Genomic DNA, 26648 nt, shown 5'->3' on the forward strand with positions numbered 1-26648 from the left:
ATTGATGCTTGATTTCAAAATAGCTTTGAATTTTAATTCTGGAGGATTTAAGTGTGAATTAACTTGCTGAGCAGCCTGATTGTTAGAGTTACTGTGTCTGTATGCATTTTGATTTTGTAGACTTTGGTGTGGCTTCATTGAACTTAATCATAATAAGGAAAGGTGAAAGAGAAGCTGAGCAGAAATATATCTTATCATAGAATCATAGAATCGCTAAGGTTGGAAAAGACCCACAGGATCATCCAGTCCAACCATTTGCCCTTCACCAATGGTCTTGCTAAACCATGTCCCTCAACACAACATCCAAATGCTCTTTGAACACCACCAGGCTCGGTGACCCCACCACCTCTCTGGGCAGCCCATTCTAGTGCCGGACCACACTTTCAGAGAAGTCGTATTTCCTAATGTCGAGCCTGAATCTTCCCTGGTGCAGCTTGAAGCCATTCCCTCTAGTCCTATCACTAGTCACCCGAGAGAAGAGGCTGACCCCCAGCTCACTACAACCTCCCTTGAGGTAGTTATAGAGAGCAATAAGGTCTCCCCTGAGCCTCCTCTTCTCTAGACTGAACAATCCCAGCTCCTTCAGCCGCTCTTCATAAGGACCTGTGCTCCAGACCCCTCACCAGCTTTGTTGCCCTCCTCTGGACATGCTCCAGGGCCTTGATGTCTTTCTTACAGTGAGGGGCCCAAAACTGGACACAGTACTCAAGGTGTGGCTTCACCAGGGCTGAGTACAGGGGGATAATTACTTCCTAGCTCCTCCTGGCCACACTATTTCTGATACAAGCCAGGATGCCACTGGCCTTCTTGGCCACCTGGGCACACTGCTGGCTCATGTTCAGTCTAGGATCATCTGTTTCATAACCTCCTCTGGCACTGAGATCAGACTGGCAGGCCTGTAGTTCCCCAGATCCTCCTTACTACCCTTCTTATGGATGGGCATCACATTAGCAAGTCTCCAGTCATCTGGGACCTCTCTGGTTGACAAGAATCATTGATATATGGTGGAAAACTTCTTGGCAGTCACCTCCACCAGCTCCCTCAGCACCCTCAGGTGCATGCTATCTGACTCCATATACTCCAGGTGGAGTCATAGGTGTCTTAGCTGTTTCCATCTGAATTGTGGGGATTTATTCTGCTCCACGTCCCAGACTTCTTAAAAGTATTTCCACTGCTTGGAATTAAGATGATAAAGTGCCTGAATATCACTGGGCTTTTTATCTAATGACTATGGAAAGAACTGAAGAAAACAAGGTGGTTTGGTATGTTTAAGGTGTGTACTTGGTTTCCCAGTGTAGCACTGGTGTCATATTTAACATATAACTTGAGAATTGGAAGATTTGTGGTTGTTTTTTGTTAAAACTTTCTTGGAAGTCTCATGAGATAAATGCACATTACATGATGGCATATCAGGTGCTCTGTACACTTTGATCCACCACGTATTTGGAGGTATGAGGACTAGTGTTTCATGAGATCAATGGTAGTTCTTACTGTACATTATAAAGGTGCAGACACTGTTTATAATGCATTCAAATAGGTGCATCTGGTGAATTTAATCTTCTGTACCTCAAACGTAGTAAGGCAGCATTTTGTATCATTAGAGAACTAACCAAATCTGAATTTGAGGATGTTAGTCTGTATTGAGTTTGTGATTGATTTATTTTTTTTCCTTCTGTATTCCTTTCTGATTTTAATTTGTTATTAAAGTAATTTAAGAAGAATAAGGAGATGAATTTTAATTCCCTATATGGTTCTCTCTTCTTGTCTTAAATATTTTTAATGTGTAAATGGAGGAAAAGCAAATAAAGCAAAGTATAAATATACAGAATGCAACAGTTCTTCTAAGTATAAAGTAATAGTCTTTTTATTTTATTTCAGTGTGATCGTTGTTTGCCGCTGTACAATGACAAGCCTTTTCGTCCAGGTGACCAAGTTCATGCCTATAATTGCAAACCTTGTCAGTGTTACAGCCATGCAGTAAGCTGCCACTATGACTTAGAAATGGATCCTTTTCCTCAGGAATACTACAGAGGCAGCGGTGGAGTCTGCGATAACTGTCAACACAACACAACTGGTAAGTCACAAGATTGAGAATTGACTTCTTGTTCTGTGGTTGCTTTTTGGTGAAGTCTTATATCATCTGATATTGGTGGGTACAATAAAAATAAATAAATACATCTCTGTTTAAGTTAATCACTATTTATAGTTGTGTCAGTACTTGAGCTACAGGAAACTACTTCTGAAATTTAACCGAATCTCGTAGAAAACCTATGCAAATTATATTCCAATTATTACAATGTTTTGTTTCAAAGCTTTTTCTATTACATGTTCTAGAGCATTTAAATCTAGAATATCAAGGCTATTTCATCAACCAATTTAACAGATAACGTATTAAATATCAACTTTGCTGTAATGTCAGCTTCTTGTTTATTTTTTTGCGCTTATTTTGTGTAACATCTAAGTAGTATATTTTAGAATACTTCTTATTTTTAAATAATGCCTTTTATTTATTTATTTATTTTTGGCTTTGTCTAGTAAGGGGAAAAAAAGTTTCAGGTTTATCAGTATTTTTTCAAAAAAAAATGTATAGGCATTTGCATGGCACAGCTTTTATATAAGTGTGGTATTATATAACAGATGGAAGTTTAATGGAGTAAAACATAGTTTGTAACAGGTTCATTGTTTCATATGCTCTGGATCACTAAATTGGCAGGTAGAGATGAAAGGTGCATTAAAATGGACGTCCTGAAAATTATAGAATTCTCTCAAAGGAATAGAGTCTTTAATTTTGAATTATACAGCTAATTTTAATGAATTGGAAGCCATAATGCATAACCTTTCCTTCATGCAGGAAGGAACTGTGAGCTGTGCAAGGATTTCCATTACAGACAAGCAGGTGCAGATCTTTCAGCCATTGATGTTTGCAAACCCTGTGACTGTTACGCAACAGGCACGAAAAATAAAAGCCTCCTGTGTGACAATGTAAGTTGCTTAAATACGGAATAATGACAAAGCATTTTAAATTAGCAAAGTAGATAATAGAAAGATTTTACAAAGTGTATTTAGATAGTAACTAGTTTATAAAAATTGCTCAGCCTCTTCAAAATAAAAGTTGTCTCAAACAAGAGGATGAAAGCCAAGAAGACCCAGAAAGCAATTTGAGGCATATGACCAAAGAGTTCTTCATCTGGATTAGAAACAGATATTAAAAAGCTTGACTGAAAAAATGAACTGGGAGATACAGTGGGAAAAAATGGGGGAGAGTATTGCTCAATAAAGAATCAGATAGCTGCTGCATCAGCTGCGGTGCAGAGAGGAATGATTAGAAGGCATTAAAGAGTAGATTGATAAGGCTAGGGACTAAAGGCTGGAATGAATTACATGAAACAGGAAGGCATCATTTAAAGAAGTGTTTTCAAATTTGACCTGTGGAAGATGGAATGAAAAGGAGTAAGGACCCTACTCGTGAAAATTGTCACACCACTACACCAATTTTCAAGGAAATATGTCAAAATTGGGGCAAAATACACTTTTACTGCATAATTTACCATTTTCTGCAGTTCATCAAGGTTTTTTTCTGCAAAGTGGTAGTTACGTCATTAAGTTCCAAGGTACAGAGTTTCAAAACTGATCCATAGAATCACAAAATAAGCTATTTCTGATAGAATGATTACTCATCAAATGCAGTTAGTATTATTAATATAGACAGTTTAGAGGATTTGTGAAAGGCCTTTCTGTAACACTCCCATCTCAGTAATTTGGTCTGATCTTGAAAACTCTCCCTGTTCTGTTGACCTGTTTCAGTCTGCCGTTGGTAGGAAGTACATGCTATGGTGCGTAGCATTTCTCACTTGCATAAGATCTCAGTTCTCCTACACCTGTATACTGGGTTAATTTACAGATTAGTGTGTAAAGTCATTCGTATGTTAAAGCGTTGACTAACATAGTAACAATTTAAACTGTAAAGTTATAATGTTGATAGTAATTAGAAGGATTTCAGAAGGGTGGTGTTACAGCACATCCATGAGCAGTGCATTAAGCTCTTTTTGCAGAGAGATCCTTGCTTGAGACTGGTAGGTAGAAGAGAAAATTGTTACAGTGTGTTCAAATTTGCCCATTTCTGTGCTGGTTATTGGCATCTAATCAGTGCAGAAAAAATTCACGTTGGTTGCATCCTCATTATGAACTTTTGGCACAAAATATTTCAAGCCATCAGAAAGTCCAAATGAATTATTTCAGGTGCCTAAGTTTTTATGAGATCAAAAGAAGAATTGGCTGCCTTCTCCCATTCTCCCTGACTATTCACACATGAGAAAATTCTGCCAGAATACTGCTGATGTGATCATTCTTGCTCTGTATAGAGGACTGGAGATTAATTTCTTCTGGCCCTTACACTACAATTCTTGACTCATTTTCCTGCACTGTTTTTTACCCAGACTGCTCTACATACGCTTACATATTCAATCAGGCACAGCAATTTGTAGTCCTTTCATGATTCTGTTATAATACGCCATATATAATGGCATGAAAAAAACCCCCATTCTTTTCCAGGGCATTTGTTTCAGGGCAGAGCTGAAAGTAGGTTTTGGAAATACCATTCAGGACTCAGTGAATTCAGATGTCTTTCTTCACTCCACCTTTATTGTGTCTTGTTTGTTTGTTTTTCCTGTTTTTTAATTTAATTATAGCATGCTTGTAAATATGTATCATATACTTACTGGTGCAAATAAGCTGTACGTTACTGCAGAGGATATTGGTCAGAGTTTCACATGCTTAATTGCCTCTTCTCAATGTGATGGCTGTATTGTCTCATTGCAAGAATATCTGTTTTAAAGCATGAAGATGAACAAAATGATATTAATTGCTTTCTCTGAAGGGTCAAATGGGATTCTAGTGCGACCAAGTCTGCTATAGAACTGTCTTCAGATTTTGCTTTTCTATATACTCCCTAAATGTTGCTATTTTGAATTTCTTTATACATTTCCCTCAATTTTGAATGCATTTTGTTTTAACATAGTAGATAATCTAGCTGGTATTGATGTACGCATGCACATTTTAAACCAAGGTAGATTTTTTTATAATTGTTTTTGGAGTTGAAAATTTCTTTGTTCCAGAATTAGAATAAGCATTCCCATGTTTTCATTTTTCCACCTGCATGTTTTTCAACCAATTTATTGTGATTGAAAATAAGTAAACTGAAATGTATGTTATAAGAGAACATCAGGTAAAGCAGCTAATAGGGGCATTTCAGTCAACAGATAGACTGAATAGAAAAGGATGCAAATGTAAGCTATTGCTAGGGTCAGTGAACAGTTTGTGTTCATACTACCTAATGGAGACCACAAGGAATCAAGTTATAAAACACTGTATGTATGTGTGAATCTTGGATTTGCCTTTACTGAAGGGCTTTAGTCTTAATAAGCTGAAGGAGAAGGAGCCTTTTATGTCAAATAATATCTGCATTGTTTGATACCATGGAAATGCTTCTTTTCTGTGAGATTTTGTAAAATAATATGTGGGAGTTGGCCTGGAATGTTGTGGGCGGAGAAGATGCACTTCATTTTACATTTTGAGCAATTGAAGTAGAAATCCACTGACTTTTGAAAGTCATCTTAAATGATGGCAAGATGAGAGAGTAGGGGAGTAAAAAGGAACTTCATTATTGCTGCTTATTCAATTTTCAGTTCTCAAAGCTGACATACTGAGAATACTCACAGGTATTTGGTGGTCAGACTATTAACCTATCTGTGTGAGCCAGTACACCTTACAGTTTCCATTTCTTAAAATGAAGAAAATGAAAAGAAAATAAATTCTTAACCCTCTTGTTCCCCTTCTTCAACTTCCTGTGATTGCAGACTATTGTTGCGTGCTGGCATCCTTGTCACATTTGTGTTAAGTTAAAAGGTAGTGGGAGGTGTATGATTAGAATTTATATCAAGAAGCCAGAATGTTGAGATCAATACCAATCAATTGCAAAACCAGTAATGGCAGGATGAACAAAGAGAATGTAGTGCTAGACTAAATGTACACATGGACCTCCAAATGTGAGCATTAGGGCATTTTCAGCTGATGGAGGAAATGTCTCTCTCTATTAAATAATAATTAAATAATTAATTTATATTAATTAATTACATTGGGATGGGGTACATAATTAAAATGAATTATGCTTATGTTTATAGGACCTGATATAGTATATTTATTGGACAAGGAGGAGTAGTTTTACACTAAAAAGTGATAGGTTTAGATTACATTTTTGTAAGAAATTATTAACTATGAGGGTGGTGAAGCTACTGTAACAGATGTCCCAGAGAAGCTGTGAATACCTCATGGTTGGTTGTGTTCAAGGCCACAAGGCCACGCTGGATGGGGCTTTAAGCAACCTGATCTAATGGGGGGCAATTGGAAGTAGAGGATCTCTGAGATTCCTTCTAACCCAAGCCGTACTGTAATTCTATCTAAATCATGACTATACCGATTTCAGAAAGGTTTTTTTGGTTATGTGGCTTCAAAACAAGAAGTTTCATTTTAGTAAAATAAAATTATCAAGTGCCAAGTTTTGTTTTTTATTTAGTGAAGTCAAATCACATCTCATGTAGTTTTCTCCAGAATTGGAAAGATTTTCTCTTTATGTATCTGGTAGTGTGTTTCTTCTGTTACAGACAACAAAGATAAGTTTTTTGAAATTAGAGGTATATCTGACGAGAGGAGATGGTTTTAACTTTCAAAAGGATTTGGATCTGCTATTTTTTTCGGAAAATTCTATGTTATAATTTATGAATACATATGGACAACAAATCTTAAGTAGTCAGAAGATATTTCTAATTCCATGATATGTACATATTGAATATCTACTAAATGAGTGCTCTGGAAAAATTGTTTGTACTGTAAGCAATAATTGAGACAACTATATGCAATATATCACCCATTGTCTGTTTACCCATATCACTTCGGTCCTTATATCAGTTTAGTAACTGGACATTGAGAGGATTCTTTAACAGGCTTTTTTTATTTTTTTATTTTTTATTTTGTGATTCTAGATTTGATGAGTTAGATTAAAGTATTGCTCAGTTAAGGAATTGTATGACTGTAGACTAAAGCAGTATGAACTACTAGGTGTATGTAAAAGTCAGAAATCTCAAGTGGTCTGCTTCCCGATTAAGGACAATGATGTTATAACTGTGATTTGTGCAGGAGGAAATTGCTTGCATACTTTTTATAACCATTTACATTCAAGGATATGGGAGTAATGTGTATTTCATTCATAAATTATAAATGACACAAGGGATTATATGCTACCTCAGCATCAGTGATTTCTTTGTATCAAATAACAATTGTAATTATGAGGTCCCAAGACACACCGCCACTTGGTACTAATGTTGTGCTGGACTCATTTTCATAGTGAACAATCTAGACAGATTATATTTTATAAGTGGTTTAATTTCAAGATGGCTGTGTTAAGAGACAAGTTGTTTTCATCTTCTTACTCCTAGAGTCAGATACAGACCTGTCAGGCATAAGAACAGGAGAACAGATTGCTCTTTGCTCTTATATAAGCAGTGTAATTAAAATCTGTTTAAATGACTGATAGCATTTGAATTGGTGGAGGGGTTGTGGAGAGGGCAAAGTTCAATAAAATCTCCAGTGCTCAACCAGTGAAATTCCGATTAACAAAATCTTTAAATATTAATTGCTACCAGTATTCTCAATGATACTATTGTTTTTAGAATAAACTGATTTTACAGGTATTATCAAAATTAAATATAAATAAAAACAAAGCAGTATTGCTTTGTAAGTCAGTTTAATAGTTATGTGGTTATAGATATGGTTTGCTCTTCATGTTTTGATGTAGGTCTCTGTACTACGTATATAACCTGTGGCACACCTATTTCTGTACCATCGTGAACATCGGCTTTTTATACATTTTTGTAGCAGTATCTATTGCCAAGCATTTCACAGTTATTTTGGATTGTTTTAGTGTTGCTGTCCTTATGGAGAAATTCAAGATCTGTTTCTTTATTTTTTCCTTTAAAATTTCACCTAGCTGTTTGAAACACATATGGTGGGATAAAAATCTGTGTAATATAGGATGCATTAGAGTGGCAGGTTTTCCCTACCTGATATTCATATCCACTTACAATGCCATACTTACTATAGAGGGTGAAGTTAGATTGAAATTATAAAATTGTATTAGTTACTTTGTATTTTGAAAGCTGAACTTCAACAGCTATCTCAAATTATTCTTTATGTTTTTTTCTTTTTTAATCTTGGAGGTAAGTTCTCTTTCTGCTTATTCCTTTTCTTTTTTTTCCCCCTGAAGACTTAGAAATCAGTATTAAGGAAGAATGCCAATGGGCTTTTTTCCTCATGCTTTAATCTAGAACATAGAAACCTATCTTCAGTTCTACTAAGAAACAGTTTGATAAGCATTTTTCCCTAATGAAAACTTTAGTTTCCTTAGCCACCATGAAAATATTTCACTCTTTCTAAAGGCGGGCAACCAGTTGCCTCTTTTGCTGGTTACAGATGGAAAACTTCTCTTGTACATGACAGGGAGGAAACTTTTACTGGGAATTCTCTGAAGGATATTATTGTCCTGTTCCTGGTGAGAATTTGCACTGCGTTCCTCGATTAGCCAGCTATTTCTCCTTCATCCTGAAGAATTACATCTACTCTTTTGGCATCATTTTTTTTTTACCCCATTAAGGGAAAGCTTGGGGCATGCATTTTCTGCATCTGAATGTGATGAAAGTTACTACTACTTGTATTCTATAGTAGCTTGACACTTTAAAGTATGCTGAAAATAGTGGTGGTGTTTTGCTGCTCTTAGCACTCTGTGATCTGTATGTTTCACTTGTTGCGTCAGGAAAAAGCCGCTATCTAGTTACTTTTAGACTTTGGTTTATGCAGCTATAAGCACAGAATGAGACTTTGATCCAGCACATTATGCTCTCTGCTGTTTATCAGTAATATGAGTAAACAATTTATGGTTTTGGGACTACCTGAGACAGGAGTTTCATCCGAGTTGTCACATTTGATCTTCACCCATGGAACTCACGTAACTCATTTCTAAATACATTTCAAACAGTATTTTTCAATGCACTGACTGAGTATAGAACATGATCTTCTTTTCCATTCTTTATAAGTGCCTTTCTGTTAATCCTGCAGGTGTTCTCTCTATTGAAGATTTTGTAGACATCTTATTCCCTTCATCTTAGTCACCTCTTTCTGAACAAAGAAGTCTATTTTAGTCTCTCTGCATTCATATCTTTACTCACTCTGCTACCTAACGCTTTCATTTTAGGGTGAGTAACCAGAGATACACACATTTTGAAAAATGTAATGCACAATGGATTCTAGTGACAAAATACCATTTTTGGTATAATTCTGCCGTTTTATTTCTAATTCCAGTATACCCTTTTTAACTGTCTCAGAGATTTGATACATTTTAGGGAGAACAAAGAAGCTATAACATCTCCTTTCTTGGGTGAGAACAGCTAATTTTGGAATTATCGTTGCCTACATGTAGTCAGCATTGTTTTACCTCAGATGTTACGTTTACACTTCTTGATGTAGAAGTTCATCTGACTTTTTGATCATCCATTTGATTCAGTATATGCAATATTTCCAGATGTTGCTGACATAAAGAAATATGGTAGAATCATGAGGCATGATTAATCTTTGCTAAAAATGTACTTTTTTTTTTTTCCGATATATCAAACCTGTGATTTCGTGTCTACAAATTTGGTCTGTGCAGAAAAACGTCCGAGTCTGTAGATCTCATAAGCTTTCTTACAGCCATTTTAGTAGATTGATTTAACTGTTATCATTTTATTCCTTTTTTTACTGAGGTTGATTTCAATATTTAATAACTCAGTAATTTTATATTGACTTCATCTAGAACTCTTGACTATTTGAGGTCAGTTTTCAACATATCAGATTTTGGTTGCATCTATTCCTTCTGACATATCAGTTTGAAAACAGTCCAGAAAACTGTTCCTAGTGTCGTGGCCCTTTCATTGTAAACAGCTCTGAAATGCTCTTTTTTGCCTTTTCTGTTGTGCATGCATCTTCCCTGAAAGCTGTGCAGAATCATGGAAAAATTAGTTGGTCATCTGCTCCAACTCCAACTAGGATTATTGTCAACACTGAGTCCAGCCAGTCATGCTTTTATTTGCATGAGTCTTGAATACCTCTGGGCAGTCCATTACTGATGCTGCCCTTTGTTTATATAGGAAAGTTTCTGATGTCCAATCTGAATCTGCTTATTGTAAATCCTTTATTGACTTTCTTCTTTTGACTTATGAAAAATATTTTTTTTCTTTTTTACCCTAACTATATTGCTCATTAGAAAGTGTTTTGTGTTTTTTTTCTTTTTCATCTCTTCTTTTGTTTTTAAAATTTGGTTATGATTATCTTAGTTAATTTTTTGTGTTGTGATTTGAATTCCTCTTTTGGAAAAATTTGGTTTTGCTTCTAATACTTTCATCAACGGGGTAGATTTTTGAATCATTTTTAAGTCTTTCTTAATATGGTTTGTTTGTTTATACTGAATGATAGCAAAAGTATCTTTATATAATGCTTGCAAGTGTGTAATCTAGGGATGCTGTGATCACTAACACAAAATGATTCTTTTATAGTTGCTTATTAAATTAGGGTATTTTTTTCATTTAGTTGTTCAGAGTAAGCTCAGAGTTACTTTTCACTTGAATCTTCTCTGCTCAGAGATGAATGAATTGGTCTCTGAAAATGAATTAGATTTCTAGATCAAATCCAATCTGAAAAAAATAACTTGAAAATCCTTGTTCCTGCTTTTCTTTCAACTGCAGTGGCTTCTCTTAACTCCTCATTTTTGTACGTGCTATTTTCTTGCCTTTTGCTTAGAAAATACCATTTTCTTACCTTTTTAGTCTATTCTTCTTGCTGGAAAATGTGACTGATACATCAGTGGACATCTACCATAAAAACATTTTGAAGAGGTTTTACTGGATTACAGTACCCTTTTATAAGGATGGGGTAGCAACACATGCTTCTCTATAGCATTCATTCAGTGTTTTCTGCATTGAAAATTTCCAATTAGATGTTGGATTACTCTATTTTATCTTTTGTTAATAAAGCTAAGAACTTAATTGTATACTGGAGGGTGTGATTAAACCATTTATTTCAAGTGCAAATTGTGAGTAGATTTGCCCCTAGCACCACAGAACTCTTCTATTTCAACTTGCCTGGCTGATAGTTTTAAAATAAAAACAGCAGTTTTGGTCTGGTATCTATTTAAAAGCGTTAACCCAGCTTGACCATAATACACATGTTTTCAGTCTATCCTGAAGCTAAACTGGAAGGGGATAACTCACTTTTTTTAGGCATTCAAGTGACTTCACAAAAGAAAAAAAAAATTTACATCTAAGTAATTTACAGTACTGTCTCTTTTTCTAGTGTGATGCACATACAATCCCAATTTACTGAACTATTGCTATGCTATTGATATGCTATGCTATACTAACCGCTACATCCAGAAAAGAGAAGCGGAAGAGTCATGCTCCAGCACTGATATAGCCTGCGGAATACAAAGCTGAAATGAGGCTTACAGAATTTCTAGAATGAAGGGTTTCTTTGAACAGAGGTCAAGAAATGGAACTCACCTGCGGAATAGGGTTTCCCAGACTTTCTCATATCCCAGTCACTGTCCTGCATATAGCTACATGTAACCCTATATAGCTACATGTAATTGTGCAGGCAGCTGCAAAACTTGCAAATATATCTTGCTGGTGTTGCAAATTGGAAACAGGCAAGGTAGAGTGGAATAGGTAGTTTACGCGTCACGTTGTTTGTGGAGTGCTTAATTCTTAAAAGCTTGAATTCAATTCGACGTGTCATGTTGAGTTAGTTACCCATGAACAAAAACCCTTTCATAAAGAGCTTTTGGCTTTGTTTTACATTTTTATTGAGAAAAGTGTGACATTCTTAGGCAAGCGATGATGTACAAAATTTATACATAGCATGTAAACTACCAATGAAGAAATCTGGGGGACTTGTACTCAGTTAGTTGATCTAGAATTCCCTATAACTTGTGAAAGATTACTCAGCCTCGAATACCGTGGTGTTGTACCAAGAATTACAAATGTGAATGGCTGATGTTTAATTTCTGTCACAATGTGACAAAAAAAAATGGCAGATTTCCTTTCTATTGAAAAAAAAAAAAAAAAAGATTTTTATTTCTTCATGTTTATATTAATTTAAAACAAATGAAGCGGGGGAAGAAAAGTTTTCAACCTTAGTCCAGTCTTTCTCCTAGAAAGCACTCAAACACTGTATCTTCATGCCCTGTTCTCTTTTCAGTTTTGCATTCAGATCTGAAAATCTTTCCTTATTTTTTAATGGCTTTTGATTTAAAGTGTTCCTTTTGAGGGTTTTTTTTCAAATGTACCTTGGATATGGATCCTATTTATTTATTTAATTTTGCCTAAACTCATACTTCTCTATTGGTTTGACTCCCTGCTGTCATCTCTGTTGTGCATTGTCTGGTGCCTTCTTTTCCCTGTTTCCCTGCCATTTCCTTTTCCTTCGTCATATCAGAAAGCGATGAATGTAGCAATTGTTTTTTTAGGTTTTCAGAGTTTTGAAATTAGCTTTTCAGATTCCCTTAAATCTCCCAGTTTAAAGCTCAGGCATAACAAAGGATGTCTTAAATCCTTCCAAGTAGTAATTCTGTCCATTTAGGGAGCAGGAGTGGACCATCCCAGCACTGAAATAGAATACTGGGATCCCAGGTGAACCCAGAAAACAGAGAGAGGGTTTCAAATACTGAGCCATTAGGTCACATCCTTTTGTGAAGGAGGAATTTATATTTGATGAATAATTAGAGAAGAAATCATTTGGTTTTCTTTATTCTTATTTAGCTACCATTTTCACTGAAATAAATAAGAACATAATGATAAATGAATTTCTTTACCTTTTAACGTAATACAATATTTTGTAATAACTGATTCAGAAAACTGCTGTTGATTTCAATAGAAGTCATCATTTACACAAAACTTCTTTGTATTTAGTCTTTCAGGTCCAGGTGTTAAATAGTACTGCACTGTTTACTCAGTTCCTTTTTTCCTTCTGTTTAACTCCAGTTAAAAAGGAATGATTACATTGATTCTTTTTTTTTTTTTCCTCTCAGAACAAGTTAAAAAAGTATGTGTTACACAGGCTTATTTTTTTTTCTATTCCATTTAAAGTTTTCTCCTCCTCAACTCATATTTCCATTCTTGTTGCTAATGAGTGTGTCATCTAAAAATAGATATGTTCATCATTCTATAATATTTTGTATCTTTCTAGATTGGAGGCCAGTGTAATTGTAAGAGACATGTGTCTGGCAGACAATGCAATCAGTGCCAGGAAGGATTCTACAATCTACAACAGTCAAACCCTGATGGCTGCAGTCCTTGTAACTGTAATACCTCTGGGACAGTCAATGGAGATATTACCTGTCACCAAAATTCAGGCCAGTGCAAGTGCAAAGCAAATGTTATTGGTATGTGTAATGCAAGAGTTTGGAGCCATTTTTCTTATCTCTGGAAGTAAAAAAACACTTGATTTCTAAATGAAAAGTGCAGTAAACTTCTTTGCTGAAGGCAGATTTTAAGAATGAATAAAATTAACTGTTGGAAAATTATTAATTTAACAATTCTGTGAAACTACAGCTTGAAGTTCAGTTTAATCAACCCTTTAGAAGTTTCTTTATGGTATAGCTGCATTAGCTTACATAGCTCCATACTAATAAGGCACAGAAATAATGTAATTTGCTTACTGCATAGATGTTTCTTTTAGGAAATTAACACTTTTTCAAAATGTTTTATACTTAATGAGTTCTAAGCAAATCATTTCCATGCTAGTTTTCTTAATATAGCAAAATAAATGGATTTTTTTCTGAAAATATTCTGTGCTACAGGGTCCTTTGTGATAAATCTATCCATTTTTTTCTATTATATTTCTTTGAACTGTTCCTATGAAATGCAAAATAAGTCAACATAATTCCACAGATCATGTACATAGCTAGGTTAGTTATCAAGGGCCACATAATTTTAATTTTGTAATTCAATGCCAAGCTGATTATAATAAACTGCTACCTTCTGTGTTATTTATCATTTTTTTTACAAGACGTGCTTTTTTGTTTGTTACTCCCACAGGTATTTTTCAGAAATTAGATTTGATTATAGCAATTTATTACTTCCAGCATATTTGAGGGGAGCCACAGCCACATAAGGACAAAATTTATCAAGTGCCCAAAATACACAGTATATATAATACACTTTGAAATGTTGATGTATGGGAATATTATGCAAGGAGAATTTCCTGATAAAGTGAGCCTTGCATGGTAACTGTACATGTCTCAGGCTATACATGTCTCAAGAAAAAAAAAAACAAGAAAGAGAAGAAAGAACTCTTTCTGCTTTGTTATTAACACAATTAGTAATGTACTCTTTTAATAATTAACCATGGTTGTAGGTTGTTTTAAAAATATTCAAGTTTCTATCAATTTACAATTCACTACTTTATAAAAAGTGACTTATTTGTAAAATTGTGAACATTTCTTTGTCTCTCTTTATTCTGGTTGTGGCTGGAATTTCCAAAAGGAAATGCAAAGTAACAGCAAATAAGGAAAACAAACAAGGATAAGTCCGAACCATTTCTATCCTCTTTTTGTGGATATCATACCTGTGCTTTCCATGTGATAAAGAGGATACTAAGAGCCAACAATAACCTGTGTGACCTCTTCTGTGCATAGCCACTCTGTACATTCAGTAAAATGTAGTTCAGGATGTTCTTAATATACTTTCTTTGCATACATTTTATGTTTACTATGGGTCTTCCTCTGTGTCTCTGAAAACCTTTTACTTAACTCAGTGGAAGTTGAGTATATGAGACATGCATGCATTCTTACATATTTTGTTGTCTACATATTTAAAATATTTTCTCTCTTTAGTGGAAGCAATATTTCCTTTTATTTCCACTAAAATACAGCATAGAAAAAATGTGTAAATCTCTGTTTTCTGCAAATGTATCTGTAAATAAATAGGAGGCTTTTGTTACAAGTATTTGACTGTTAACAGGATAAAGACCTAATTCTTTCCAGATCGATTCTCTTTTTTTTTGTTTTCCAAATCAATTGTAAATAGGCTTATAGGTATAGGCGCATGTGCAGTAAACTTCCACAAAGAAAGCTTCCCTCTTTGGGTTTGTAAATTGTTTTTTAGAGCAATCAGTCTATTGCCCTTTTATCTATTTAAACAAACATGATAACGGAAAAATGCAACTATGGATGATGGTGTTATGAAACATGAACTGTTAGAGTTAACACAACTGTTAAATCTTACTAATGATTCTATCACCAGTAAAATACATTAGCACCAATAATTTTATTAAAGTAGGTCATTCATCTAGAATAAAAAGGTAGAAGAATGTGAATTAAATGCCAAGCGTGCTAACTCCCCTGTACTTGTTAACATTGAATGTGATGCCCTGTAGGCCTTCCTCAGTATCGTTAGGAATAGATTACCTGTCAGGAATATGTATGGCATATTCAAATAAGCACTGCACATATTTTTAAAACTGATATGATATGAATCCATGTAGACCAATTTTAATAGTTCAAAATGAGTCATAATTCTTGTTAACAATACAGTTATTTTTAAAATTCGCAGCAATAGTGGTCCTTTTTTATTTTCCTTATTGAAATTAAATGATATGCCTTAGGTGAGTCATTCATCACTGCTAAAGGAACTTGCCTTCTCTTGGAGTTTTTGAGTTTTTATCCATATGTAGAATGTATTTCCTACCATATTTTATTTTTATTTTTATGTAGATATAATATACTAAATGCATGTTTGTATTTTTTTATTTTTCTAAGTAATAGTATTTTGCTAGAAGATTGTATTTTTTTTTTCTGGATGCAAAAATTAAGTGACGGCTTCACAGTGAAGGATTTTCCCACTGCAAGAGAAAATACATAACTGAATTTGCATTTTTCATATAATAATCTAGTTTGCTTTCTTGTAATGTACATTTTATAAACTAAAATACAAATGCTATCCCTTGAGGCAGAGATAAAGCAAGCAATGACTTTGAAAACAGAGCTAATAAAACTACAGGATGAAGTGTGAAGAAAACAGTTTAGATTTGAATGTACCATAGGAGTTAACTGAATCATACATTTAGATAAAAATATTTCATTTTGGATTATGGAAAACATTTTCTGCTTTCAGTAAAATTTTTTCAGCTAGCTTTCAGCTAACAATAAACACCAACATAAATGTAATCATTGTTCAAACCAAAGTACAGTGTTAAGTAAGTCATTGTAATTAGTGCTGCATTTTCCTTAAGTATATTTAATGTCCTCAATGTGCTGTGTAAATCTATTATCAGAACTGATTGAGAACCCAGTGCAATTTCCTGTATATTGCATTTCTACATAATAGGGACAGTGGTTCACATAAGCATTTATCATGCAACAGGTATTCTTCTAGGGAACAAAAGTGATTTTTTTTTTTTTTTTTTTGTCTTAGAAATACTACAGAGAATCTCTTGTAGAAGTGTCTTAATTTGTATTGAGAAGCCAACAGAAATGCATTACTTCTGGAACAAATTGGAAAAATGAACAGGTTTTGAGGATGCCACTGCACTTCAGTTAATTTGTGCAGCCCTTTTGTTCTTGTTAATTATGCTGGTGAAGTGAAGAATATTAGTACTCTTTGTTTTTTCCAAGTGTAGAGTACTTGTAGGATTTTTGAATTTAAATGAATGACTTTTCAGCATATATATATATTTCTAATAGTTTAACACTTTTTTTTCTTTCCAGGTCCTAGGTGTGATAGTTGCAATTTTGGATTTAAAGCACTCAGATATTCTAATGAAGATGGATGTGAGCCTTGTTGGTGCAACAGCCACGGCTCAGTGAACCAATTCTGCAACCCCCTCACTGGGCAGTGCAATTGTAAAGAACAAGTAAAAGGACTTCTCTGTGACACCTGCGTGGACAACTTTTATGGGCTGGATGTAACTGGCTGTAAGGCTTGTGAATGTAACATTGCAGGGTCATTTGCTGGAACTGTGTGTGATGCAAGGACAGGGCAATGTGCATGCAAACCGAATATTGGAGGAAGACAATGCAACGAATGCCTAGATGGCTACCACCGAATACAAGTAAATCATTCCTTTGTTTGTCTGCCATGTGACTGTGATAAGGCAGGTACAGTAAATGGCTCTCTGCTTTGTGACAAATCAACAGGACAGTGTCCGTGCAAAGCTGGTGTAATTGGCCTTCAGTGCAATCAGTGCATGCTTCACACATACAACCTCAGCATGAGAAACCTCCTTGGTTGCCAGCGTTGTGACTGTGATGCTAAGGGTACATTAGCAGGTACAGTTTGTGACCATGTTTCTGGACAGTGTGTTTGCCTGCCTCATCGTCAGGGGAGAAGGTGCAATGAGTGTAAACCAGGTAAGGAAATTGGAAGAAAATCTGTCTGATGTAGGCAGTTTTTTATTTGTCACATACTGTCATAGTTCCTGCGAAGTATTAAATCATGGCAGAGAGGACCTTCAGGATTCAGATATGGAGATGTTTGGTTGAACTCAGATGATGCTGGCAAACCATAGAATCACAGAATGTCTTGAGTTGGATGGGACCTTGAAGACCACCCAGTTCTAACCCCCTGCTATGGACAGGGCTGCCACTCACCAGAGCAGGCTGCCCAGGGCCTTATCCAACCCAGCGTTGAATGCCTTCAGGAATGGGGCATCCACAACCTCTCTGGGCTGCAGGGCCAGGGCCTCACCACGCTCTGAGTAAATTTCCTTCTGAAATCTAATTTAAATCTCTTCTCATTTAGTTTGAAATCATTCCCTCTTGTCCTATCACTATCAAACAACATAAAAAGTTAATCTGCCACCTGCTTGTAAGATCCCTTTAAGTACTGGAAGAATGTAACTAAGTCTCCCCAGAGCCTTCTCTTATCCAGCCCAGCTCCCTCAACCTTTCTTTGTAGGAGAGGTGCTCCAGCCCTCTAGTAATCTTCATTGCCTCCTCTTGACCCACTCCAACAGCTCCACATCTTTCTTGTGTTGGCAACACAGACTTGGATACGGTACTCCAGATGTGGTCTCACGAGGTCAGAGTGGGGTAGAGGAGGAAAATCACCTCCCTCTCCCTGCCTGGCTATCCCTCTTCTGATGCAAAGCAGAATACCATTGGCCTTCTGGGCTACAATTGCACACTGTTAGTTCTGTCAAGCTTTTCATCTGCCAGAAATTCATACCTGAAGCAAATATGCTTCCCTGCCTTGTTCTGTTGAGGATGTGCTGGTTCTGCAAGGAATGCTTGCAGTTTCTCCCTGTGAATAGCTGATGCCACAGTATCAGTTCAAAGTTGCATCCTGTATTACTGTAAATGGAGTCCAAATGTTTATTATATGCAGGTAGTTTTGCAGTTACAACTTAATGTTTTTGTTTTAAATAGTAGCTGGGTAAGGTAAAACTATGGGTAATATTAACTACGGGTAATAATATTAAACAGATTTAGTTCATGTTAAATACATATGCAATTTATTAAAACAGCAGGTCACATTAAAAGGTACGTTATAGCTCCATTGGTTTTAATATGCCATTCAATAATTTGAACAGAGGTTAAAAAAGCTGCTTAACCTCCATTAAGTATTTTTGAAAATATTTTAATTTAAAGTATTTTAGGTACATATACTAATAAATAAGGCACTATTCTATTTTTCTTAGTTCCTCCTCCAGAGCTATTTGACCTACTAACCCTCTACAGCAGCCACTTAATCAGAGATCAGCAGAGGAGTGATGTCAAGGCTTCCTGAGTCAGTGACCGCCCTTGTCCTTGAAAAAGAAAGGCCAGGGTTTATGCAGAGCTAAATGGTTTAAAGAGGTTTAATTGATAGTATGAGCAGACTGGTTTGTGGAAAATCCTACATGGCACTCAAAGGAATACTTCCACAACAGCTCGTTTAAAAAAAAAAAAAGAAAGAAAGAAAGAAAGAAAAAGAAGAAAAAACTTGCTGTAAGAACCATATTTAAAGTACCTAGAAAACAAGTGGTATATGTGCTGAACATTGAGCTTTCTTATTGAGGTGAAAGTTTAACTCCTTAACACGGCTACTTTTACTGTAGCACAGTGGACTGTGATATTTTCACTAATGTTTAAATGTCGGTCTCAGTCTGAGCTGATTTAGCGATTTACTGTATATAGATTTTATATAAATTCTTTGTTTATGTATTCCAAATGAACTATACATAAGGCAGGATTGATTATGTCTGGGAAGTTGTGACATAGAGGTGAATTAGTATTGTTTACTGCTGGCAGCAAGCTAGAAGCAAGAAGATGGAAAAAAAAAAAACATCAAAAAACAAAATGGCAAACAGACCAAGAATTGTTAGAAATTCAGACTATACTAGCAGGTCATTCATAGCAGGTCTTGGTGAATCAGAACAGGAAAAAAGATAAAATGTAACAACAAACAGTAAAATGTAGTAGTGGAAAAGTATAACTAAGTAGGAGAGGTGAATGATGTTGGACAACTTTGTGCATGATAGAAGTATGAAGTCTTGAAAAAATGACTGTAAAACTCCCATTTGTTTTATAAAGAACTTGCAGTAGCATTCTATTATGTAAATTGTATATATGTATCTACTTGGAGAAAAATATTTATTTAATTAGATACGGTAAATTCTTCTGTTTGTAGTATTGGTATTCCATTGTAGAAGAATGGTAGAATGTAATTGCCTTTTGTACACTGAAAACATCCTTGGATTTGACTTAGGACAAAGATAAGAAAACGCACTCTGAGTATATAGAGAGTCAACATACAGTTAAAAGCACACCAGTAATTAGTGAAAACTTGCACCCCTAAAGCATGCTGAGGACTTCTTAGGCTGTTGGGACATTTCAACATTGTGACCTGAGTTTTTTAATGGAGCACAGCTCTTTTTTTTTTTAGCTGCTCATGTGTATTTGTCTCTTATACAGTTAATCTTATTTAAAGTAACTTTAAAAGAAGGGATTCCTCATTGTATCACATCTTCTGTATACTTCAAGAAAATTTGAGGAGTTTCCAGAAGTTACTAAAATCTTAATGCAAGAAGTGTTGCCATTAGAGACAAATTGAAAGCAAACATAACTTCAGGAAATCATTTTACTATGAGAATTTCCTTTTTGCAGAACTGTTTCCAAAGCATTCAGCAAGGTGCAGCATCTGTTTTGCTGTATCCATGACCTGCTGTCTTGCATTGTATTCTGATGGAAGTAATATTCTTGGTAGATTTCTGTACACTTGCATATGTGTTTCAACTAGTGGTTAAAAAGAGAGCAGAAATTGATTCTAACTGAGAACTGAAGAACAAAAAAGCAGTTTCACCTTACCTACAAACTTGCTTTTGAGATGTCCAAGGTTGCAGTAGTAAAAACTTGATCTTTCTAAATCCCATATAGGAGTGAATGGTTTGTCCCTGCCTTATTCCACAGCTGTGGCTCCATGTTAACTGTGATTTTTTCCATACAAATCCTATCTAACACAGATCACAGGTCTTGAACCTGCATTATATAAAACTGTGTAGCTTTCTGTACAAACTTCCCCTCTTGGCCAGTGACCATGAAGTGACCAAGTCGTCAGTGTTGCTAACTACATTTTGCAACACAGGCTGTGGTTAAGAAATGAGCGCTACTGCCATAGTTGATAAGCATGTAAATGTGCTAAGTAATTTTTCAGGTGTTTCTTTTTCATGAGATATACAGTCGGAGAAGTAATATGACTGTGATTAAAAAAAGGAAGACGAATACTTTGCTATGACTTTCATTCTTCCTTTTGAAGAGTGTTTGATTGACAAATGTGATCAGTTATGGTTGAATTGGAAAAAAATCTGACAAAGAATAAGCATAATACTAGCTATATACTTAGATCTTGTAGAGATTTGCAGTGGCTGTCTTAAAATTGGAAATTGGCTCTTTTATACAACAGTGGATCCTTCATAAAGCAACTTTTATGAGCCCTTCTAACCTTGCTGTAAATTAAGATTGCATTAAGTTGTTTCTTAGTCCTTCCTGTCAAATTATAGGAGGTGGAAGTAAATAATAATAATGATAGTTATGACAACCGGTATGAATTTGTTATCCTCTCTTATCTTTTTCTATGCATTAATTGCGGTAATTAATTTACCTATAAATATTTTGAGAGGTAGACTTACTCTTGTTTTCCCATCCCTCACTTTTACTTCAAAAAATCAATTACTAATTGCTACTTTCTAATTTTTAATATATCAGGAAACTTGGTTAAACATTCAGAGCATCTGTAGAAGATTATCATAATAAAAATATCATACCAAATCCTTTACTCCTCTACAGTGGTATGGCTATTATGACACCAGGGTAGAAATTGGAGCCAGGCTGTATAACGTTAGAATATAGATTCTTTGCAATTTTTTTTCTGCTGTGACAAAAAAGACATATACTATAGTGATCAGTCCTGCTCAGATGAAATTAATTTCCATAGTAGACGTGGCTTACACTATTATCTTTTCTTAGGCATTAATTTTATGCAAAATTTCTCGTGGGCAAGAATCTGTTTCAGCTCATGTGCTTATCATTTACTACAGCTCTAAACTGGGTTCTGAAGAAGTACTTTGACCTTCTGCTGGAGTCCAGGCTTAACTTGTTTCCTATCTTCCTGTTACGTTCTCTGAGTGGAGTTGTTCATTGTGCTCAAGAGTGACATTGCTGGGAAATGGTCTTTCCTTATTTATGCACAGGATGAATACTATACTGTGCAGACAACTGCAGTATGAGATAATACATGCTGCCTCACTAATAACTTCAAGCTATTCAGTCTCTGTGGTGGCTCACTTTGGGGCCTCTCTGGAATAAAGTGCCAACAGCATGGTTTTTTTTATGATGCGAATGTATGTTAACTGGAGACTGATATCACTTCAGTGTCCACTTGAGATTTATCTCACTGAGGATCAGAGGCTAAACTTGAACAAAGATTTGAGCACTAAAATTCTAATGTTTTCAATTTGTTTAGCTCTTCTTCTATTTGGATAGGAGCTCACAGTGCAACACCACCATGAAGTCAGAGAATACCACCCTAGGGGTGTATATATGAAGCAATCTCATGTAAGAGAAAATAAATAATAAGGCCGTAGGCAATATGAGATTTTACAATACAATTTTGGGCCCCATGTTATAAAACAAAGCATCGGAAAGTTATTGGACAGTGAAAAAGATTTGGTAACTGAGAATATGACAGAGAAGAAACTGATTGAACTTCATCTGTAGATGGGGAAAGTGTCTGAGAAGTCTTTGCAAATGCTGCATATCTTTTTGACTAAGAATGAGTTTTTATTTGTGCAATAATAACTAATAGTAATCAGCTGACAGAACTAGAAACTTCTTATGGCCCTGTCTTAGGACCAGTGCTTGAAGATCGATACTCACTGCTAACGAGTACTAGTTAAGACTGGATCATCATCATTTGCTGAACTGATATGCATTGCTATATTTTTAATCAGCTATACTACCCCAAAAGAAACATCAAAGCAGTTTGAAAAAGTGAAATAAAAATTAATAATCATGTAAGAAAATAAAATAATTTTGGAGAAATATATAATTTTATTTCTTAGTAGTATTCAATTATTTGAATTGTCTTCTAATGTTGCATACAGAAGAGAATTTAGTAAGAATGGAATGAGTTCATAGATAGAAAAAAAAGATTATATGAGTGGTACATCATCACTATGAGTTGTGATAAAAAATCACTTGTAACTTCAAGTGAGGCTGCAAATTCTTCTGTGTCCATCTTGGAAGTATATATAGTCTATATGAATGTGTTTATTTGTAATAGGTTAGAAAGCTGCATGGATAAAGATTGCTTGTGCGGGGAACAGGGTGAAAAATAGGATAGCAGAAGTGTACTAAGCATACTGTGTGGAAAGTAAAGTTGAATATTCCAGTTCATAATTTGAAATAATAGAGGAAAAGAAAGGTAGGTTCCTGAATGAAAGCTTTTTAATAGCAGATAAGTAACATTTTTTCAACAGTTTATTACTTTTTTTTTTTTTTTTTTTTTTTGGTGAGTGTAAGTACAATACAAGATATTTAGTAGGAATCAATTTTTTTTTTTTTTTTTTTTAATGTGGATCTGAGAATGCTGACCACATTTTGGCTTTCTTAAGAAACATCCACGTATTCCAAGGGTTCAGCAAACCCCTGGCTGAAAACGATTGAGAGACCTTAAGAAAACGTGTACATTTCTCCCCTTTTACAGCTCTGTAATATTGACCGTTGTCAGGGATGGCATCAAACTAGAATAGACAAATGCCTTTTCTTTCATATTACTACTTATGTTTCTACTGCTTGTGGTGTATTTGTTAGTAACTCTTGTGTCCTTGGATCTTTACTTTCCCCGTGGGCATGCTAATGAGCTCCCCTATTTTGGTTTGCTCTGTTTCAAAAAGTCTGTAGATAATAAAAAATCAGAATTAGCAATTAGAGGGTGAATAACACCTTTAGTATGTGCCGGTGAGGTTTAGGAGCTCCGTTCTGCAGGAAGACTATATTGCTTTGGGTTGGAGGTGTGTTTATTGCCTAATCTTTGGTTCTGATGTTTCATCCCCGATTATAGACAAGTTAGTATCAGTCCTACTGTGTTCATTTTTCACATTTGTTCTTATGTTGCCTATTCTCAAAGCTACTTGTCTTTTTTAGGTTTTTATTTCTCTCCATCCAGTGTCACTGGCTGCCTGCCATGCCTGTGCCACACAGCTGGTTCAGTGAATCAGGTGTGTGACAAGCTAACTGGCCAATGTATTTGCCAAGATGTCTCTGTAACAGGACGGACATGTGAACGCTGCAAAGAACATCATTTTGGATTTGACTCTGTCACAGGGAGGTGAGTGTTTATTTCTTATGGTTCAATTAAAGCATCCTCTATGTTTTTCTCATAGTGGCTCATTCTGTAGTTTCAGTGACAAAAAGTAGCTGCCCCACATAACATTCATCCTTTGGATTTTTGCATGAGCTTTGAATAAGTTATGCAATTCTCTGTGCTCACATGTGCTGAAATAAAAAGTTATGACACAGATTAGAGCAGGGCAAATATGATAGCTATGTAAAGGCAATATTGTCTAATGTTATAGCTATTGGTAATTGTTGCACTACAGTTAGTGGTGTCTTCTGTAAGATGTATTGTTTTGTGAGGTGTTAATCATTGACTAATTACTTATTTGCAGTTGTATTTAGGAAATGTAATCTAACCATTCTTACATGCAGAATGTTTGTGAAAAATTCCAGGAAGACAATTTAAATTTAAATTTTTACAGGTATTCCTTAATTTCAAAATTATTTATTTATATATATATTTTTGACAGCAGCAGTAGAAATACAGCACCTTTCCTCTTAAATATCTGTTGTTCTGAATGTGCGTATTCTTTTCCTGCACTTACGTGCCACAGAGTGAATTGTTTATCTAATGTACCCAGGGGCCTTTATGTGCACTGAAATTATATGGATATATTCCCTGGAATGTAAGGGGTAAAATATATCTATAGGTAATGCATTGTTATTCCAACTATTCCTCTATCTTTCTCTTCCAGTGTTGTCTTTTTTTTGTTTAATCCTCTCCATCTCAATTTCCTTTTAAATATTGTCCAGAAAGATTGCATAGCTCTAATGCTATCATATTTTCATACAGACTGATGGTGTTAGCTTTTTTTATGCTTAGTATTTTTGCCTTTAAGAAACAAACAAAACTGAAAACAAACAAACAAATGAAAAAAAAAAAAACATGCTTAAGCAAAATGTGTAAAATATTCATCCCCCATGCTCCTTTCCCCCAGCTAGTGTGGGGTAGACATGCTTTTAGGCAGTGATTATCAGTCTTGTTTGGCATATACTTGACATTATTATGCAGATTTTTCACTTTAAATTTATGTTACTTTCATTCATTAGGAGACTTTTTTAATTTTTTTTTTCTTTTTACTGTGATGGGTCACAGAAGCTTCTGCTAATAGCCATAAAGTAATTTGTAGGAATAAGGACTTCCTACTTTCACTTCCTGTCATTTCTAATGGTAGGAAATAAAATCAGTGCAATATTCATGCTCTCTTTTAAATATATTTTCTTTATTATTTCTGATCTTTTGTTTTAATTGCTTGGAATAGTTCTTTTTTCTCAGCTTTAGCATACGAGCTGAAGGTTTAGATCTTGAACTAGATGTTTGTCTCCCATTACTTGCCTTTTGAGCTATCTTCTGAAATTCAAAATACAGAAATATCTAGATCGGAAATAAGTCTCATCTTGTAAAGAGAGTTCTTACAGTTCAGGATCGTGAATTGGAGTTGGCTTTAATGCCTTAATACTTCTTAATCCTCATGACAGTATTGAAGACTGCTCCGGTAGTATATTAACATGATTAATTTGTTAATCTATTTTAATCCATTTCTTTAACTGTTAATATCTTTTTAAAAAGAGCTGTATGCTTTTTTTTTCTTTGTAATGTTGCAAAGCCATTGAAACCATTCTTGCTCCAAGCATCTTTTAAGGACTCTTCAGTAACAGAATAAAAAGGATATGAGGTATCAGTAGTGGCAAAGACATATCTGCCTTAGCACAGTAGAAGAAGCAAAAGTTGTGACACACGGGAACTGAGAGCCTTTAAAAATCTGAGTCTTAGAGGAATGTATGTGTGTGCTGATTTCTTCTGTGGTGTTTTTAAGACAAAACAGAAGCTCTATATTTTTTTTATTGCATTTCAGCTTATGAAGGAAAATTTTCTCGACCAATCAGTGAATTAGAGATTCTGGTTGTTTACAGTGGCGTGAACAGATCTGTTATAATTGTGGGTATTGGTACACTTGTGAAATGCCTTATCTTAGTATTGTTTACTATAATGAACTGGTCAATGAGCATCACAAATTGTTTATCTATATATATATATCTTGACAGATTACTGTTTATGAAATCCATTTAGCAAGTGAGGTTTTCCCATAAGGATGAAAAATGAAGATTTTAAACAGATTGCTGGAGAGGCTCTAACTGCACCTAGAGAGTCAATGTAATAAAGGTTTCTCTATATTAATATTACAAAAGCCATTTATCCTCACAAAATCAATATTGCAATTCATCTTGGCTTGACACTTCTCTTTCCATGTTTTAAAAGTCTGTTTTCCCTGTTTATATATAATTCTATTTTAATAAATCACAAATATATTTGACTCAGAGTTTCCTGATGAAGTTGCATCTAACAGGAAGGCCAGAAAGATTTCTTACACATTTAGAAGTTTCAAATAATATATGTTTTTTCAGTCTTTAATTGTCTGAGTCCTTACTCCTTACTCAGAAGCATGAGATGTGCATAAAAACAAAACCAGTACTAGCGTTCTGTAGTAAAAGCAAATGTGTTGTCTTGATCCTGAAAACGCATATAGTTAATTGTATGGAACTGGACATGATGACGTGCTGGTGTCAGCAAGATCAGGACCTTAATTCAGTATAGAGGGAGATGGGGAGCCTATGCTTTTTCTAGAGGAAAGTGCAACTATTTCAAGTGAAAAGCGGCAGCTCCACCCTGTCAGGCAGCAAAAAGTATTACTGTGCT

General features: G+C 35.1%; 1 protein-coding gene across 11 annotated transcripts in view; it reads left to right on the forward strand.

The window, feature by feature from the left end:
- Positions 1 to 26648, forward strand: part of USH2A (usherin) — a 370614-nt gene that overhangs the window by 49945 nt on the left and 294021 nt on the right. For all 11 annotated transcript variants that reach the window (XR_005858133.2, XR_005858135.2, XR_005858134.2 and 8 more), the window contains exons 10-14: positions 1879 to 2074; positions 2852 to 2982; positions 13324 to 13519; positions 16844 to 17485; positions 23759 to 23942. Coding sequence is in view for 8 of the 11 variants with exons in the window: in XM_015283893.4 (XP_015139379.2) it covers positions 1879 to 2074; positions 2852 to 2982; positions 13324 to 13519; positions 16844 to 17485; positions 23759 to 23942 (1349 nt within the window). In the remaining 3 variants the exon portion in view is untranslated. The remainder of the gene's footprint in view (positions 1 to 1878; positions 2075 to 2851; positions 2983 to 13323; positions 13520 to 16843; positions 17486 to 23758; positions 23943 to 26648) is intronic.

Source organism: Gallus gallus, chromosome 3, assembly GCF_016699485.2.
Source record: "Gallus gallus isolate bGalGal1 chromosome 3, bGalGal1.mat.broiler.GRCg7b, whole genome shotgun sequence".
NCBI classification, from domain to species: Eukaryota; Metazoa; Chordata; class Aves; order Galliformes; family Phasianidae; genus Gallus; species Gallus gallus.